The sequence below is a fragment of the Ostrea edulis genome, chromosome 2, assembly GCF_947568905.1.
Source record: "Ostrea edulis chromosome 2, xbOstEdul1.1, whole genome shotgun sequence".
NCBI classification, from domain to species: Eukaryota; Metazoa; Mollusca; class Bivalvia; order Ostreida; family Ostreidae; genus Ostrea; species Ostrea edulis.
In genome coordinates this window covers 80,514,099-80,533,994 of record NC_079165.1, presented here as the reverse complement: position 1 = coordinate 80,533,994, position 19,896 = coordinate 80,514,099, and the positions used below count along the sequence as shown (strand labels likewise).

General features: G+C 38.4%; 1 protein-coding gene across 1 annotated transcript; it reads right to left on the bottom strand.

Moving 5' to 3' along the window:
- Nucleotides 1-2,412: 2,412 nt before the first annotated feature.
- On the bottom strand, nucleotides 2,413-3,186 carry LOC125680081 (uncharacterized protein K02A2.6-like). Its single transcript, XM_048919524.1, has one exon. It carries the CDS (start codon nucleotides 3,184-3,186, stop codon nucleotides 2,413-2,415), a length of 774 nt encoding a protein of 257 aa, XP_048775481.1.
- Nucleotides 3,187-19,896: the final 16,710 nt, after the last annotated feature.

Sequence of the window (19,896 nt, the reverse complement as noted above, 5' to 3'; positions counted from 1 at the left end):
ACTTCTTTATGGAATACAAAATATAGAGTTGGTCAAACACGGACCCCTATATATACCAGAGGTGGGGTCAGGTGCCTAGTAGGAGTAAGTATCCCCTGTCGACCGGTCACACCCGCTGTGAGTCCTGTATCTTGGTCAGGTAAACGGAGTAATCTGTAGTCAAAATCAGTGTGCCAAGAATGGCCTAACAATTGGTATGAAAAACGTCAGGCTTGATTTTCGACCATATAATTTGCGAAATACTCATTTTAAAGTAGACTGTTGAAACCCTTGTAACATCATCTTGTTTGTAATTAACCTGTCTGGATTTAAAAACTGATCATACACAGAACAAGGTCTTGCTTATCGAATTACCATATGCAGGTGATAATGGAATAGAAAAGCTGATGTTGTAAAGTTGAGTTAATAGTTTGCTGTTAATATCTATTTTCAATAAGATATCTAAGTACAAAGCAGATGGAGAGGACTCAGTAGAATCTTTTATTTCGAGTTCACTGGGATATATCGAAAATAACTATTGTTAATAGATAGAACGTCGATATATCTAATTGTCGAGTTGAAGGTCACAGCAAGAGATTTTTGTCATGTAGACGCTTTTGAATAAAGCATACCCACCCTATATATATATATATATATATATATATATATAGGGTGGGTATATAGCCATGTCAAATTGTTTACTTTTGACATCTCGCTCACGACGCTCAGTGTTTGGTTTCACCAAATCCAGTCTAGACGATAAAGTACGTCCAAGAAATAGTTTTGCAGGAGACTCTCCCGTGGTTGCATGTGAAGCATTTCTGTATGCTAAACGAAAATTTGCCAATTTGGTTTGTGAATATCCGCTGTCCTTTTTACTTGCTTTCATGGCTGACTTGAAAGATTTGACAAACCGCTCAGCTAGTCCATTGGAACTTGGGTGGTAAGGAGCGGAGGTCACATGTTTTATGCCATTGGCTTTGGTAAATTTCTGAAAGTCAGCAGATGTGAATTGTGGTCCATTGTCACTCATTAAGACTTTCGGCACTCCATTTCTAGAGAATATGCATCGCAACACATCAATAGTAAGATCTGATGTCGTTTCGCGCATTTGGATCACTTCCGGCCACTTTGAATGGGCGTCAACTGCTATAAAAAAAAACATTGAGTTCAAAAATGGCCCGGCAAAGTGAATATGAACACGCTCCCATGGGCTAGTGGGCCACTCCCATGGGTGAACTGGGGCGGATGGTGGTGAACGTTTAAATTCGCTACATCCTGCACATGACTTTGAAATATTTTCAATGTCATGGTCGATGTCTGGCCACCACACCAAACTCCTGGCCAAGGCCTTCGTTTTTGCTATCCCAATATGTCCTACATGCAGATCGTTCAGAACATGGCTTCTCAATTTCGGTGGAATTATCACACGCATACCACATAGAAGACATCCGTTGTGCAGTTAATTCATCTCTGTGGCTGAAGTACGGATACAGGTCCTTGTCCTCTGATTTAATGTATGTGATCCACCCATTCATGACGGACTCGTAGACATGCGATAAAACTGTGTCGCGTTCAGTTCACTGTTTTATTTTGGCGCTCGTAATTGGTAACTGTTCAATTTGCGACATGATTTTGACTGCGGATAACTCCGTTTACCTGATCAGGATATAGGGCTCACGGCGGGTGTGACCGGTCAACAGGGGATGCTTACTCCTCCTAGGCACCTGATCCCACCTCTGGTGTGTCCAGGGGTCCGTGTTTGCCCAACTATCTATTTTGTATTGCTTATAGGAGTTATGAGATTGATCACTGTTCGTTATCTTCACCTTGCATGTATATTATGTCAACACTAGTGTCTTCGGAAGTTTCACATTCGGATAATGGCAGTCGCGATAAACTGTCTGCATTTCCATGAGTTTTAGTATTTTTGTACATTATTTCATAATCATATCCTGATAGGAATAAAGCATATCTTTGCATGCGTGCAGCTGAAGTTGTCGAAATTCCCTTTTCTGGATGAAAAATAGACACTAACGGCTTGTGATCTGTGAGTAACGTAAAATGTCTCCCGTATAAACAGGTATTGAAACGCTTTACACCCCACACTATACCCAAGGCTTCGCGGTCAATCTGTGAATAGTTTTTCTCTGCATCCGATAGTGATCGTGAGGCATACGCAATAGGCCTTTCTGACCCATCATCCATCACATGTGATAGGACGCATCCTATGCCGTACGGTGAAGCATCGCAACCTAATCGTACTGGCTGATCGGGCTTGTAGTGTGTCAGAACTTCTTCGGATGTTTTCATTCGTTTAATATCCAAGAAGGCTCTATCACATTTAGGGGTCCACTCCCATTTCTTCTCCTTTGACAACAGCTGATGTAACGGATATAATGTGCTAGACAGATTTGGCAGAAATCTGGCATATTAGTTCACAATTCCCAGGAATGAACGCAACTCCGATACATTTGTCGGCTTTGGAGCATTGATAACTGCATTGATTTTTGCCTGTGTTTTGTGTAATCCTTCACTGTCGATTTCATGTCCACAATATGAGACACACTCCCTGAAAAACTCACACTTTTCTAAGTTTACTCGCAAATTGTAGTCATCCAGTCTCTGCAGTACTGCTTCCAAATTTTGTAAGTGTTCCTCTTCACTCGCCCCTGTGATGATCATGTCGTCCATTATACATTTCACCCCGGCCAGCCCTTGTAACACAGTATCGATTGTGCGCTGCCAAATGGCTAGCGCTGAGGCCACACCAAATACTAATCTGTTGTATCTGTACAATCCCTTTTCGGTATTGATAGTCAATAATTTTCTGGACTCGTCATCTACAGTCATTTGTAAGTACGCATGGCGTAAATCCAACTTGGTAAATCGTTGACCTCCGGACAATGCCGCAAAAATGTCCTCAATCCTTGGGAGCGGATATTGGTCAATTTCAAGGACAGGGTTCACAGTCACTTTAAAGTCACCACAAATCCGAACACTACCGTCCGATTTTATGACTGGTACGATAGGTGTAGCCCATTCACTGTAATCTATCTTTGTAATGACGTCACTGTCGACTAACTTGTTCAGTTCCTTTTCAACTTTTTGTTTCAACGAATACGCCAAGGGGCGTGCTTTGCAAAACTTGGGTTGTACACTTTCCTTCAGTTTCAATGACGCTTTGATTCCTTTATCGGTTCCCATGTCATCCTTGAAAATCTATCCATGTTTTCCCAAGATCTCAGATAACTTTTGTTTTGTCCCTTTTGAACATGTGCCTGAAACTTTACTTGTCGCAACTGACAAAGATTTGATAGAAGGCCAATCCAAGGTAATGTGAGCTAACCATTCTCGGCCAAATAGCGATGGTCCATCTTTTTGAACAACATATAGGTTAAGTTCCTTCCTTTGATTTCCGTACGTAACTGGTACACGTGCCACACCTTTGGGTTTTAACACTTCCTCTGTGTATGTACGTAAACGCAAATGTGTGGTTTTTTTTAGACTGTCAACTTTGTCGGGAAAATGTTCACGAAATTTCCTTTCTGACATAACGGATACTGCGGCTCCAGTGTCCAACTCCATACGGAGTTTCCTGTTATGAATGATAGGCTCCAAAATAATGGCATCCAGGTGTGTATTGTCCAAGGAATTCACATGCAGAGTGGCTACGAGACTCTCATTAAAGTCATCGCTGTAATCACTATTCTCGGCTTCTAGACTGTTGACAGCTCTATTTCTGCACACTTTCTTGCAATGGCCCATTTTTTGGCATTTGTAGCAATGTTCATCCTTAGGGCGATGACGCGTACTATGACAACGAAAACTTTTCTGCCCCTTCGACTTTTCTTGTGTTACACCACGTCCTTGACCTTTCGGATGAGATATGCCCTGCTTAGGTCCTCTGGATCCCTTACGTTTCACATTAATCTTGTTAACACCTAGGCCTACGTGCTTAGCTTGCAATTCAGTGGCATCACGTGACGTTGTCTCCATAGCTTGTGATATCTGTACCGCCATTTCCAACGTGAGATCTTTCTCCGCTAATAATTTGTTTTGTATGGCCTCACTGCGAAGTCCACAGACTAGGCGATCACGAATCGACTCACTCAAGTTTTGTTTTTAGTCACAATGTTCTGATAATTTGCGCAACTGTGCGAGATAATCATGTATACTCTCTCCCTCACGTTGATCCCTCTTGTAAAATCTGAATCTCTCAGATATAACTACGGGTTTAGGGTTCAAGAGGTCACTGAGTGTTTTAAGGAGTTCAGCATACTCACATTCACTGGGCTTTTTAAGCGCAGTCAAGCCTCTCAAGAGCTGATAGGTTGGGCCTCCCACCAAACTCAATAGCGCGGGAACTTTCTTCTCGACTTTGACCTCGTTGCACAGAAAATACTGTTCCAGTCTTTCACTAAATGAATCCCACGTTTCCACATGGCTATCACATACCTCGATTCGTCCGATAACTGATTTGGCCATCCTCGTCGCCAATATGTTATGTCTGCTCGGCAGAACAGGGTTGACTCGGTCAACAACAGCAGAAATTAAACAACGTGGTTTCTGCCATTTTAGGAACTACTTTATTATTATGTATTCATGCGCATGTCAATACTAATATAAGAATCAACGCATTATTCCGGAATTACATATTCAAATTATAGTTCATAACAGCTTTCATTGATTCTGTTAACTATCGACGAGACAAAAATTCGGCGGTCTTTGATTATCTTCGCCGGTCTGTAATATATCCAAGTCACACTATGCAAGTGTTGAGACCCATCTAACAAACTTTGTTTGGGCAAGTATATAAAGTAAAGGATTAATGTATATGGCTAAAAAGGTAGTTAAAACTTGAGAGCACGGGATTCCAAACGATGAGTATCATTATTTTTGTCAAACTTGCCGAGTCTACAGCTCCCTTTGTAGTTGAAGTTCACATGCAACTCTAAAGGGATATTGTAATGGTTGGTTATTCGTTTTACGTTCCCTCAAGACTTTTTTTCTTTTAGACGTCACCAGTTGTAGATGAAGTACCACAAATTTATACCTATGCGTAGCAGTGAGGGCTTTTTAACGTCCCAACGCCTGCCGCGACATAGGACATCCGTTTCTAAGATGAAATCCAAAAGACCCGTGATTCTCTCTTCTAATTGCCGAGCGTTTGGCGAAGGAGCAATCACTACCTATGTTTACATCTCAGGTTTGACGAGGCCATGACAAGAGCACGACGAATTATTGATTGATTGTATCTTGCTTAATGTCTCTCGAGAGAATTTTTCACTCATATAGAGACCGGAGAAGGGCTTCAAAATTAGGCCTTTGTTCGGCGCTTACGGCCATTGAGCAGTGGGGATTCTTTAGCGTGCCACACCGACTATGACACGGGATATCCGTTTTCAAGGTCATCTCCAAGGACCCGTGACATTCACAACTGATGCCGAGCGTTGGACGATAGAATTGTCACTACCTGTTTTACCGACTTAGGTCTGTCGCGGCCGGGATTTTCCGCATGCGGGGCGATCGTTCTAACCTCTAAACCACCGTTACGACGTGAACATTCTACCACTGAGCTACCGCGACCGGTGAGACCATAATTAGGGGAAGTCAAGGCTGTGAGTAAGTTCTTGAGAATGTTGAATATCCTAGGCCTTGTTACTTCTTCATCCCATTTCACTTGACTCTAGACGACAGCTTTCTACATCGCTTTGTCATTTGTAGGTGAAGACATCAACTTGGAAATTGATTGTGAAATCTGGAAGAAACCCTTTACGAATTTCCGATAATTTGCAGGGAAATCTTAAGGACTGGTGAATTTCCTCTGAACTAGTTTGTGTGTGCCAATTTCTGATTTTCTCAATCGTAAACGGATACTTTGGAAAATTATTCTTCGTCAGTAATTCCAAGTTGCTTCGGAACTGATGATATTTCAATGAATTTCTTTTAAAATCATCGACCGAGCAATCACTTCGATACAATATATCAGCTTAAAATGCACGCATCCTCACGTAGCATAATTTCCGGTTTGTTCACATTATGACCCCTAAGAAGAGGGCGTGGCCACAAAAGTGGTGTGACCGGTCGCGGCAACTCAGTGGTAGAGCGTTCGCTTCGTAACCTGGAGGTCGACGTGAGTTCGAGTCCTGCTCGTGTCATGGCCGACGTTAACATAGGTATTGATTGCTCCTTCGCAAACGCTCGGTATTTAGAAGTGAGAATCACGGGTCTTTCGAATTTTACCTTAGAAACGGAGGTCCCGTGTAATGACAGGCGTTTGCACAATAAAAAGCTCTCACTGATACAGCCCTGAGCGCTAAGCACGTACAGGTCTCTTTACCTACATGTACAGCTGGTGATGTCTTCCCTGGGCGCTAAGCACATGTCTCTTTAGCTACAGCTGGTGATGTCTTCCCTGGGCGCTAAGCACATGTCTCTTTAGCTACAGCTGGTGATGTCTTCCCTGGGCGCTAAGCACATGTCTCTTTAGCTACATGTACAGCTGGTGATGTCTTCCCTGAGCGCTAAGCACAGGTCTCTTTAGCTACAGCTGGTGATGTCTTCCCTGGGCGCTAAGCACGGGTCTCTTTAGCTACAGCTGGTGATGTCTTGATATGAGTAATAAATTATCGACGGGACGTAAAATAAACAATCATGCATACAAAGGTGGTATGAAGTTTTACATCTTTATTCACCGGGTGACAGTAGATATACCGAAATTCTTCTGTTATATGACCACTGAACAATAACAAAAGTGCACTTTGATCTATGCATATGTAAAAATCTTGGGACACTATGCAATCATGTTTATTTTCATTGTGATCAGCCAGGGTGGTGACCACAATATATATCAGATTTACGTCGCAAAATTAAAGAAAAATTATTTATGAAAAACAAATTGAATATTCTTCTTGTCAACTGAAAGGGTACAAATTGTTAATATGATATGCAGGAAATAGTGTAATTTCATGTACCTCATCGGCTAAGGTTGGACCTCCATAGGGAATTATCATTTTACATACGAATATTAATGAAATTCTTAAAAAATCTCGTTCCCCAATGAGTACAGTTTGTTAGATTAAATATGCAAGCATCATCATATCCTGCAGACTTATGTTTGCTCTCACCCGGTGCCGGAGTGAGGAGACGAGGGTTTCGAAGTTGTAACTGCTCAGGTGAGTCATATGGCCCATTGGCCATGACCTTCTGTTGTTGTTGACATTTTTCTATACTCATCATACTTCGTTATATGTGTGTGTACAAGTACTTGCAAATAAGGAAAACTGGTGCAGTTATTTTCACCTTTTAGAAGATTAATTGTTGACTTGGGTGACATGATGTTTGTCGAGCAAAATTCGACCAAAAAAAAGCTGTTGAGCTCATTTCTTTCACACAAACTGAAATGACTAGATAGGAATTGTATGCATCCAAATGATTAAAGGGGGTTCTCTGGAGACCTCATTACAAGCATGACAGAGAGAAAACAGATACATCTAGACCATAAAGCCTCATATAGCGCCCGTTCGAGAACAATTGCCGACTATGTGTTCTTCTCAATGGGCATGCACGCAGCTCCTCGCCGATATCCACAAGTTACGGGCAGAGATAACAGCTCTTACGTAAAGAGTCAAGCCATACAGATCCTGTGCAGTACCTCAGGGCAAGCTATCTTGCCTGAATTTCTCGGGGAAAATTAAGGTCGAAACTGAGAATTTACTCAAATTTTGTCTGATGAAATAAAAGAATTTTTGAGATTTTTTCGAAAAATCCAAGCCTGAGGTGATGATAGGATTACCAGAGGAATAAATTTCATTCATAAATTCAACCAATCACGTGAGACATCTTCATTCATGTAACACCATAATCTCGAACAATTTGGCCAGAATAGTGGGCAATAATCTCAAAGTATCATCAGCGTTTTGAATAAATTTATTGCCTTCCCATCAAGGTTATAAACACCATTTATTAAGAATATAAGCAATACTTCGGAAATTCTTGTACCAATCAGCGGGGAACCAGTTTAACGGCGGGTGTGACCGGTCGATAAGGGGATATTATCATTAATATCAGTGTACAAGAATGCTCATATTCTTAATGAATGGCACTAATAACCTTAATAGGAGGGCAATAAATTTATTCAAAACGTTGATCATACTTTGACTATGAGATTATTGCGTACTATTCTAGCCAGATCTTTCGAGATTATGGTGTTACATGAATGAAGATGTCTCACGTGATTGGTTGAATTTATGAATGAAATTAATATTCATTCAGAAAATTGAGAAACAATAGAAAATTGGGCAATACCAAAAAAAATTGTAGTAGTAAGAATTTGTTCCAATGAAGGTTGTATTTCACTTGCGGGTGATCGTATGTAATGTAACCAATAATATAATATTTATTTATTCACCAAACAAGAGCCCTCAGGGGGCATATACAAATTAACAATTAAACATTATAACTACATGATACAATTTACACTACATTGACATAGGTATTGAATTCTCATCACAATGCTGATTGGAAATGTACTGTACAACAGGCCCGTAGGCAGGATTTTTCAAGGGGGGGGGGGTACATAGACTCGCAACGCGAGTCTATCACCTTGCACCGCGAGGTGCCACTACGGCAGGGGGTCTGGGGGCCGCTCAAGGCCCCCAGAAGCTCTGGGGTATTTGGTGCAAAATCCTGCAATCTAGCAATTTCCTGGCACTTAATTTGAATTTTGGAATCATGCCTTTTTTACTATGAATTTTCATGATTTTCATAAAAAATCCCGACTTTAATAGTCACAATTCAAACAAAATGCCGACTTTAATAGTGCTTAGTAGTTTTCAAGGGGGGGGGGGGGTTCGTACGAACCCCACGATTTATGATTATGTTCATGAAGCTCTCTACTAAATTGTGAAATTCATGGCTCCTGTGTCAGGGGTTCAGGCCCTTGGACGGGGCCAATATGGCCACATATTAAAATGTATACAAATTTATTTTTTCTTCTCAACTTTCACAGTCATGAAAGATAAATTAAATGCATGGTATGAGATTTGTAATTTCGTCTTATTAAATTGTGAAATTCAGGGGGTGGGGTGTCAAAATGATTCATATGTTTTAAACTTACATTTTTCTTTCTTCTGTACAGTAAATGAATAGGAATTGTGTGCATATTTTGAAAGATCATAAACATGTGCACGAAGGACTCCATATTGAGACTTAAATGCAAATATGACACTTCCTAGGTGGATTATGATACTCAGGTGACCGTTAAGGCATGCGCGCCTCTTGTTGTGAGTTTTTGTTTTTATTGTCAATGCGAAGGTAAGTCCATTTAAATGTCTAAAACTAACCTGATTTAATTATAAAATTCCTAATTTTAGCCCTAAAATTTCATAATTTTAGCCCTAAAATTAGCCCTAATTTTTTCTCAACAAGCGCTGGACAGCCTGTGTATATTGTTTTTGTTGGAATGAACTTTCAAGCACGTGTCAAATCATAAAAGGAAAATAAGGAGAGGACCGACGGTTTGTACTCAGTTCTCCAATACTTAAATAGAGAGGCATTAAGCATAAATAGCAGAGAAAGAAACAAAAGAATATGTGAATTATGTAACCTAAATTGTATAGAAGATGAATTTCATTTCCTCACTGATTGTCCATTCTATGTTGAAATGAGAAATGTGTTGGGTTTTTTTCAATCTAATTAAAATTAGATCTTTGATCCGCTCAAGCGATTGCATGAGCGGATCAAAGATCTAATTTGCATGAGCGGATCAAAGATCTAATTTTAATTAGATTGGGTTTTTTTCATCATGATATATACAAGCTCAACAAAATTTTTATCTACTCAACAAATAGGGACAAATTTACTTAGTTGATGATTAATGAAGACAAACCAGTAATTGTCAAATTGAGTGAATATTTAGTTAAAACTTTCAGAAAAAGAACTGATGCTGCAAAAATCCTTATAGTTTATAATTCATATGTTGGTATAACACTGATATTGTCCATTTACTTGTGTATACACGATTTGCAATTCATATATGAATGTACTCGTTTCCCCCACATGCTACATCCACATGTAGTTGCAGTTCATGTAATCTGTAGTTAATGCTGTAGACTTTTTTGAAATTTCCTTCTTTATAAGCTGTCTTGCTGTTATGCCCTCTGGGCCCAAATTGGAATAAACTAAAGTTATCTTATCATATCTATAGCACTTACCAAGAATTTGCCTCGCGAAGTGAAAGCTACATACAATTACAAGTTTATAATGATAGAGGAATGTCATTAAGAGAAGTAATAAAACGCCCTATTTACAAATTGATAGTTTAGACAGGTGAAGAATGTTATTAGGATAAACGACATATTTCTGATCTATGTCGTACTTCCGTTTGAAAAGTTTATGACGGTACATTATTTTGTGGAAGACACCTAAGAAGGCGGGTTGTTGTAAATAATGGAAGCATTCAATAAAAGTTATATATAGTGTAATGGTTTAGTCAACAAAATATCAGGAAATTGTGATTGGCTGAGCTCCAAGTACAATAATGGCGTATTCCTCCCGTATGTACTTGTGCATTTGTTTCATTTCTTTATTCACTCAAAACCAGGTTACATACGGGTACATGAGGTAAAAAACAATTACATAAATATATAAAAATATGCAAGTGAGTATAAAAAAGTAAATAAACATGCACATTAGTTCAGGAAAACCAAACAGCACTAAAAAAAATCTTTAACCAATGATTTTAAAACTACCACATTGTTTGTCTTCATTGGCTCATACTATGTATCTTTTTGTTAAGATACATAGTTTTCTATCGTTTGAAAAATATGACCATGGCATAGTAGTTACTTTCGGACAATTTACTACCGGGAGAATAAATTGTTAAGAGTTATCCTTCTTTACATTAATGAGCTCGCTATCCATTCTACCAATCTAATTAAGATTAATTCCCCTTAGTTTGCTACACTTAGGGCAGAGATCGTAGCTGAGTGGTTCAAAGGATTAGCTTAAACTGCTATTTTTTATATTTAGAAAGTAATATCTGAAGTAATTTCAGAAGTAGACTAAATCTAGGAAGAGAGTGAGGACATAAACTGTATCCAAATAGGGTTATTACTTTCTTTTCTTTCTTTTTTAAAATTGATTCACGATACCCGAGTATCTACAAAATTTGGATTTATTTGAAAATTTAGGTGGAACCTTTGTCATCGAAAATTGAGGTTTATGTGGGCAACTTCAGATCACAGCCCCGGAACCACGTTAAAATCACACCCTGGTAGCCACGATTCAAATCCTATCCCGGGTGCCACGATCTGAACAACCATAAATTCAAGCAATGGTCACATATTAGACAAAAGAGTAACGCAAACAATTCTGTATTCTGGTCTTAATCACTGTCATTTGTAAGAATGCGGTTTTCAAGGGCGTCTGGAATTTTAAAAGTTCCAGTTGTCATATTTCATAAGTAGAGCAACTGTCACACATTTTTATAAAGTAAAGGTTAGAACTTTCCGCAAAGTTCAGTTATATGATATGTCAAAGGTTTGCTATTCTAAAACGCAAAAATTGTCAGGTTGTCATAAAGCATAATTCTTTACATTAAGTTCTGCAAGTTAATAAAATCATTGTTTTATTATTATCATGTAGTTCATAATGATTATATTTCGTTTTGTTTTTATTTATATTTTGGGGGGTATGTTTTGGTTTTTTGTTGTGGGTTTTTTTTTTGTGTGGTTTTTTTTTTTATTTGTTTTTTTTTTTTTTGTTTTTTGTTTACAGAGAAGTGATAGGGTCGTGATTTTGTTTTTTATCTATATTTTTGGGGGGGGGGGGGTATGTTTTGGATTGTTTGTTTTTTTACGGGGAAGAGGTAGGATCGTGGTTTTGTTTTAGGTTTGTTTTTATTTATATTTGGGGGTGGGGTGTTATGATTTAGGATGGTTTGTGGTTTTTTTTACAGGGAAGTGTTAGGGTCGTGGTTTTCTTGTGGTTGAATCTTTTTTTTTTTTTTTTCTTTTTTTTTTTTGGCCACTTTTAAAGTCATGTTTTGGGGGGAAAATGTATTTGAACTGAATTTTATATATACTAACAAACACTATTTATCTTGAGTTAATCATTGAGGAGCATAACGTTTATCTCTTTACAATGAAATACATTGCATGCATTTTAGAAGAGGGGAAAAAATCGGCCATGTGAAAGAGGACGTAACTCCGTCTGCCCACGAGTGATTGCAACCGAAACAATCATCTCTCTTGAATCCTAGCAAAGATTATTTTCCCCATGAAATAATATTGGGTTTTACTTATATCAATCAATCCTAACCAATGTAAATTCCTGTACATGTACATGTATGTGTTATGTAATATCCTAAATCGTGTAGCTCTAATCTATCACCATTTTAACTACCAAGCATCACCATTCATGCAATACTTGAGTATTGCATTTTGTTTTATTTTACCTTATAAATTTTCTAAATTTGTTTTCTTTCTAAAATATCTTTACTGCTATATCAATATTTAATCACATAATGGTTATAATATTCCTTTTTTAAAATCCATTAATTTTTGACATAACTGGTCGTAATTTCCCAAACTCTCCGCTTGACATTGCGCAGTGGGGAGTAGGTGGCGAAACATAGGATCCTCGCATCCATCATATACTGCTTAATACGAAGAAGCATCCAAGGGACCAGACCCATTCTTCTAGTGCAGATGATGTGATATACAAAAATTAAAACTGTGAAAAACAAGCCTTGTGTTCTGTTGTGTCGTCTCCATATTAGGAAATTTCCTTAGAATCTGGGGCTTTTCGCCACCAAAGTACAAACCTGTCAAATGGTGATGGAAGACAATGGAAACGAATTCCAGTCACGTGACCGGGGAAAAAAACTTTTCCACTGGGGATTGCTTTTATCAATTTCCGAATTATTGTGAAAATAAATAAAAGCACTTGCTTTACCTAGAAATTGCTTAAGACCGTGTCAAACATGTTACATGCTTCCTGGACGCGTCGTTTCGGCCCGAGTGAATTACCTTTGGATTTTTAGTTATACGCAGTAATGATTACAAGTGACAAAAGGCTTGTAGATAAAATTGTTTAATGTCACACACATCGGTCGAAAAACGTGTTTCATTTGATGACTAATTAACAAGTTCAACATAAAGCCTGAATAGCTCTTTGGCTGTCAGTTAGTGCGTTTGGAATTTTTAATTCTTTTTATCAATCGTGTTTTGGTTACATCAATATTGACCACAAACTTAAAGAGAACCCGCCAGACAATGACCCCGCCCTATAACCAGGCGTGGTTGTTTCTCAAATATATATTTCCCCCAAGAATAGATTTCTTATTAATCGAAATTGGTTCCGCTCTGTTTGGTTGTGGGATACGTCGGTTTTTAGTACTGGGGATTTCAAACCTTGTACAACTACTCCGTTCTCAACTGTAAAACCTGAAGATTACAATCTTGAAGAATCTTTGGAATTTGAACACTGCCACTGCTGAATCCTACACATCTACAGTAAATGATGTTTCTGTTTACTAGACAAGCATTATTCTGATCCAGATAATCTGTCATTTCAGAAATCGATGACACGCTTACTGTACCAGCTATACGCTAAATGTATCAAGCTCAAATGGCAGTATTCACTTTCTCCCCGGATCCATTCATTAGCTGTTGATAAGTGTAGAACTAGGTCTAGGTTTACCAGCTACCGGTACAGGAGAGACTGAATTGAGTGAAGAAATAATTATGTACCTTTAATCACTAGAAGCTTTACACTGTTTGTCGCATTCTTTAAGAGGTTGGCTGTACTTTGACCCTGTGTGCTCTACACTTAATTGTCTCTTTTAGTACACCGTGCCGTTATTGTTACAAGTACATCATGAACGTCACGGCTACTGTCTCATCGCTTATAACTGTATAACTCAATAGATGTAGCCATTACTAGAAATACATGAAGTTTTAAAACATTCTTAAACATCCTTATTCAATATTTCATTTAATTACTTTTTTTTTTTTAAATTAAAGATAAAATGATTTATGTACAATCATTGGCGACACTTGATATCTAAACACTTTTTTTCAAAAATGCTGAAAATAGACTCAGAAATTTTGTTGACTAAAGTAAAATGAATACATTTCACTGAACGGAATCGTATTATTTTTGTCCTCGATTTCTCAAGTATGTCTAATACAGATGGTAAATTTCTCTAGAGTTATATAGAGAAGGGATACATATCACAAGGAATTTACAAGTCCCTTAAAATTATTTGTACTAATCATAGTCACAATATACATCAACCCATGCATTGATATTTTTGTTTGTAGCAAGTCTCCCTTCGGATGAGACCCGCAAAACCGAGGCCCCGTGTCACCGTAGGTGTGGCACGTGAAAAACCCTTCCCTGCTCAAAGACCGTAAGCGCCGAGCATAGGCCTGGATTTTGCAACCGTTCACCGTCTCCATATGAGGGGGGAAATTCTCGAGAGGGACGTTAAACAATACACAATCAATCAATCCTTAAATTGCTTCTTAAAACCCATTATCATAGTAAAGACTACATCGGTTCGCCACATACTCTTTGTTTCATTTCAATATGTGGTGATTAAAGGTGAGGGAATATGTTACCGAACAACAGAACTTAACTGACACAAACGTGATAATATACAAATTTTATTTTTATTATTTTAGAGCTAATATGAAATTCCTTTAATAGGATAAAAAATTCAGAAAAGAAAACAAAAAATCGTGCAATTAGTTCTACATGCTATTTGGCTTATTCATCTGTACATAGCGTTGGCGAAATGTGACCAGAGACTGCATACCAGAGGATGGTTGTTGTATATATACACTAACATAATAAATATTCCATGATACAACAATGAATCAGCTCCTAACCTACCTCCCACATCATCAGACGGCTGGGGAACACACCGACGTCACCGTGTCCTTCAACTGCTCAAAAAGAACTCTACTATTCTTTAAGGAGGTACACTTTCATTCCTGTTTTAGTGTTTTTCATCATATTTTCATAAAAGTTCCTGAAATGGAAAACATGGTGCATTTTCTGTTTTCAACCTCAGACGACTCAGAAATAGGAAATTACTGTTAATTATGGCATCTCAAATGTACATTTTCCGGCTTTTTATTTATTTATTTTTGTCAACTTAAAGACATTTTAGTTTGAAGTATGTATTCAGCACATAAAAGGTGAAGATAACGAACAGTGATCAATCTCATAACTCCTACAAGCAATACAAATTAGAGAGTTAGGCAAACACGGACCCCTGGATATACCAGAGATGAGATCAGGTGCCTACCTATGATGAGTAAGCATCCCCTGTCGACCGGTCACACCCGCCGTGAACCCTACATCTTGATCAGGTAAACGGGGTAATTCGTAGTTAAAATCAGTGTGTCAAGAACAGCTTAACAATCGGTATATGAAACACGTCAGACACATGTATCACCTACACCGAAACTAAGTTACATGATTAACCATATAATGTACACAGCATTTTACACGCGGAAAACTACAATCAGAAAACATGAACATTCTCATTCAAAACTGTGGAGTGTTCATGCCTTTATGATAATGTTTACTGCTATCTTAAAACTCTAAAATGTATCTAAGAAATATGTTTGTTGTTTTATGTAGTCTAAAAATGTCTTGATATTAAAGACTAATATGGTAATGATCAATATAAAAAGTTAAATATCATCTCTCAGACTCTCACATAAAATTAGGACTTAATTAGATTTTATTAACAACACTTCACATACTGTAAAACATCTCCCACACACTGTATAACAACACTACACACACTGTACAACACTACACACACTGTACAACAACACTACACACACTGTACAACACTACACACACTGTACAACAACACTACATACACTGTACAACACTACACACACTATACTACAACACTACATACACTGTACAACAACACTACACACACTGTACAACACTACACACACTATACTACAACACTACATACACTGTACAACAACACTACACACACTGTACAACACTACACACACTGTACAACACTACACACACTGTACAACAACACTACACACACTGTACATCAACACTACACACACTGTACAACAACACTACATACACTGTACAACACTACACACACTATACTACAACACTACATACACTGTACAACAACACTACACACACTGTACATCACTATACAACAACACTACACACACTGTACAACAACACTACATACACTGTACAACACTACACACACTGTACATCAACACTACACACACTGTACAACAACACTACACACACTGTACAACAACACTACACACACTGTACATCACTATACAACAACACTACACACACTGTACAACAACACTAAACACACTGTACAACAACACTACACACACTGTACAACACTACACACACTGTACAACACTACACACACTATACAACAACACTAAACACACTGTACAACAACACTACACACACTGTACAACACTACACACACTGTACATCAACACTACACACACTGTACATCAATACTACACACACTATACAACAACACTACACACACTATACAACACTACACACACTGTACAACAACACTACACACACTGTACATCAACACTACACACACTATACAACAACACTCCACACACTGTTCAACACTCCACACACTATACAACACTACACACACTGTACAACAACACTACACACACTATACTACACTACACACACCGTACAACAACACTACACACACTGTACAACACTACACACACTATACTACAACACTACACACACTATACAACAACACTAAACACACTGTACAACAACACTACACACACTGTACAACACTACACACACTATACAACAACACTACACACACTACACACACTATACAACAACACTACACACACTATACTACAACACTACATACACTGTACAACAACACTACACACACTATACTACAACATTACATACACTGTACAACAACACTACACACACTGTACAACACTAAACACACTGTACAACAACACTAAACACACTGTACATCAACACTACACACACTGTACAACACATCACACACTATACAACAACACTAAACACACTATACAACAACACTACACACACTGTACAACACTACACACACTGTACAACAACACTACACACACTGTACAACAACACTAAACACACTGTACAACAACACTACACACACTATACAACACTACACACACTGTACATCAACACTACACACACTGTACAACACTACACACACTGTACAACACTACACACACTGTACAACAACACTACACACACTGTACAACAACACTACACACACTATACTACAACACTAAACACACTATACAACAACACTACACACACTGTACAACAACACTACATACACTGTACAACAACACTAAACACACTGTACAACAACACTACACACACTGTACAACAACACTACACACACTGTACAACACTACACACACTGTACAACAACACTACACACACTGTACAACACTACACACACTGTACAACAACACTACACACACTGTACATCAACACTACACACACTGTACAACAACACTCCACACACTATACAACAACACTACACACACTGTACAACACTACACACACTGTACAACAACACTCCACACACTGTTCAACACTACACACACTGTACAACAACACTAAACACACTGTACAACAACACTACACATACTGTACAACAACACTACACACACTATACTACAACACTACACACACTATACAACAACACTAAACACACTGTACAACACTACACACACTGCACAACACTACACACACTGTACAACACTACACACACTGTACAACAACACTACACACACTGTACAACACTACACACACTGTACAACAACACTACACACACTGTACAACAACACTACACACACTGTACAACAACACTACACACACTGTACAACAACACTACACACACTGTACAACACTACACACACTGTACAACACTACACACACTGTACAACACCACTAAACACACTATACAACAACACTACACACACTGTACAACAACACTACACACACTGTACAACAACACTACACACACTGTACAACAACACTACACACACTGTACAACACTACACACACTATACAACAACACTACACACACTGTACAACACTACACACACTGTACAACACTACACACACTGTACAACACCACTAAACACACTATACAACAACACTACACACACTGTACAACACTACACACACTGTACAACAACACTACACACACTATACAACAACACTGCACACACTGTACAACAACACTAAACACACTGTACAACAACACTACACACACTGTACAACAACACTACACACACTGTACAACAACACTAAACACACTGTACAACAACACTACACACACTGTACAACACTACACACACTATACAACACTACACACACTGTACAACACTACACACACTGTACAACAACACTACATACACTGTACAACACTACACACACTGTACAACAACACTACACACACTGTACATCACTATACAACAACACTACACACACTGTACAACACTACACTCACTATACAACAACACTACACACACTATACAACAACACTACACACACTGTACAACACTACACACACTGTACAACACTACACACACTGTACAACAACACTACACACACTGTACATCAACACTACACACACTGTACAACAACACTACATACACTGTACAACACTACACACACTATACTACAACACTACATACACTGTACAACACTACACACACTGTACATCAACACTACACACACTGTACAACACTACACACACTGTACAACAACACTACACACACTGTACAACACTACACACACTGTACAACACTACACACACTGTACAACACTACACACACTGTACATCAACACTACACACACTGTACAACACTACATACACTGTACAACACTACACACACTGTACAACACTACACACACTGTACATCAACACTACACACACTGTACATCAACACTACACACACTGTACAACAACACTACATACACTGTACAACACTACACACACTATACTACAACACTACATACACTGTACAACACTACACACACTGTACAACAACACTACACACACTATACAACAACACTGCACACTGTACAACAACACTAAACACACTGTACAACAACACTACACACACTATACAACACTCCATACACTGTACATCAACACTACACACACTGTACAACACTACACACACTGTACAACAACACTACACACACTATACTACAACACTACACACACTGTACAACAACATTACATACACTGTACAACACTACACACACTGTACAACACTACACACACTGTACAACACTACACACACTGTACATCAACACTACACACACTGTACAACACTACACACACTGTACAACAACACTCCACACACTGTACAACAACACTACACACACTATACTACAACACTAAACGCACTGTACAACAACACTACATACACTGTACAACAACACTACACACACTGTACAACACTACACACACTGTACAACAACACTAAACACACTGTACAACAACACTAAACACACTGTACATCAACACTACACACACTGTACAACAACACTACACACACTGTACAACAACACTACATACACTATACAACAACACTCCATACACTATACAACAACACTCCATACACTGTACAACACTACACACACTGTACAACACTACACACACTGTACAACAACACTACACACACTGTACAACACTACACACACTGTACAACAACACTACACACACTGTACAACACTACACACACTATACTACAACACTACATACACTGTACATCAACACTACACACACTGTACAACACTACACACACTGTACAA

Coding starts and splice junctions, on each gene's coding strand:
- LOC125680081 (XM_048919524.1), bottom strand. CDS start 3,186: ATGGGAACCGATAAAGGAATCAAAGCGTCATTGAAACTGAAGGAAAGT.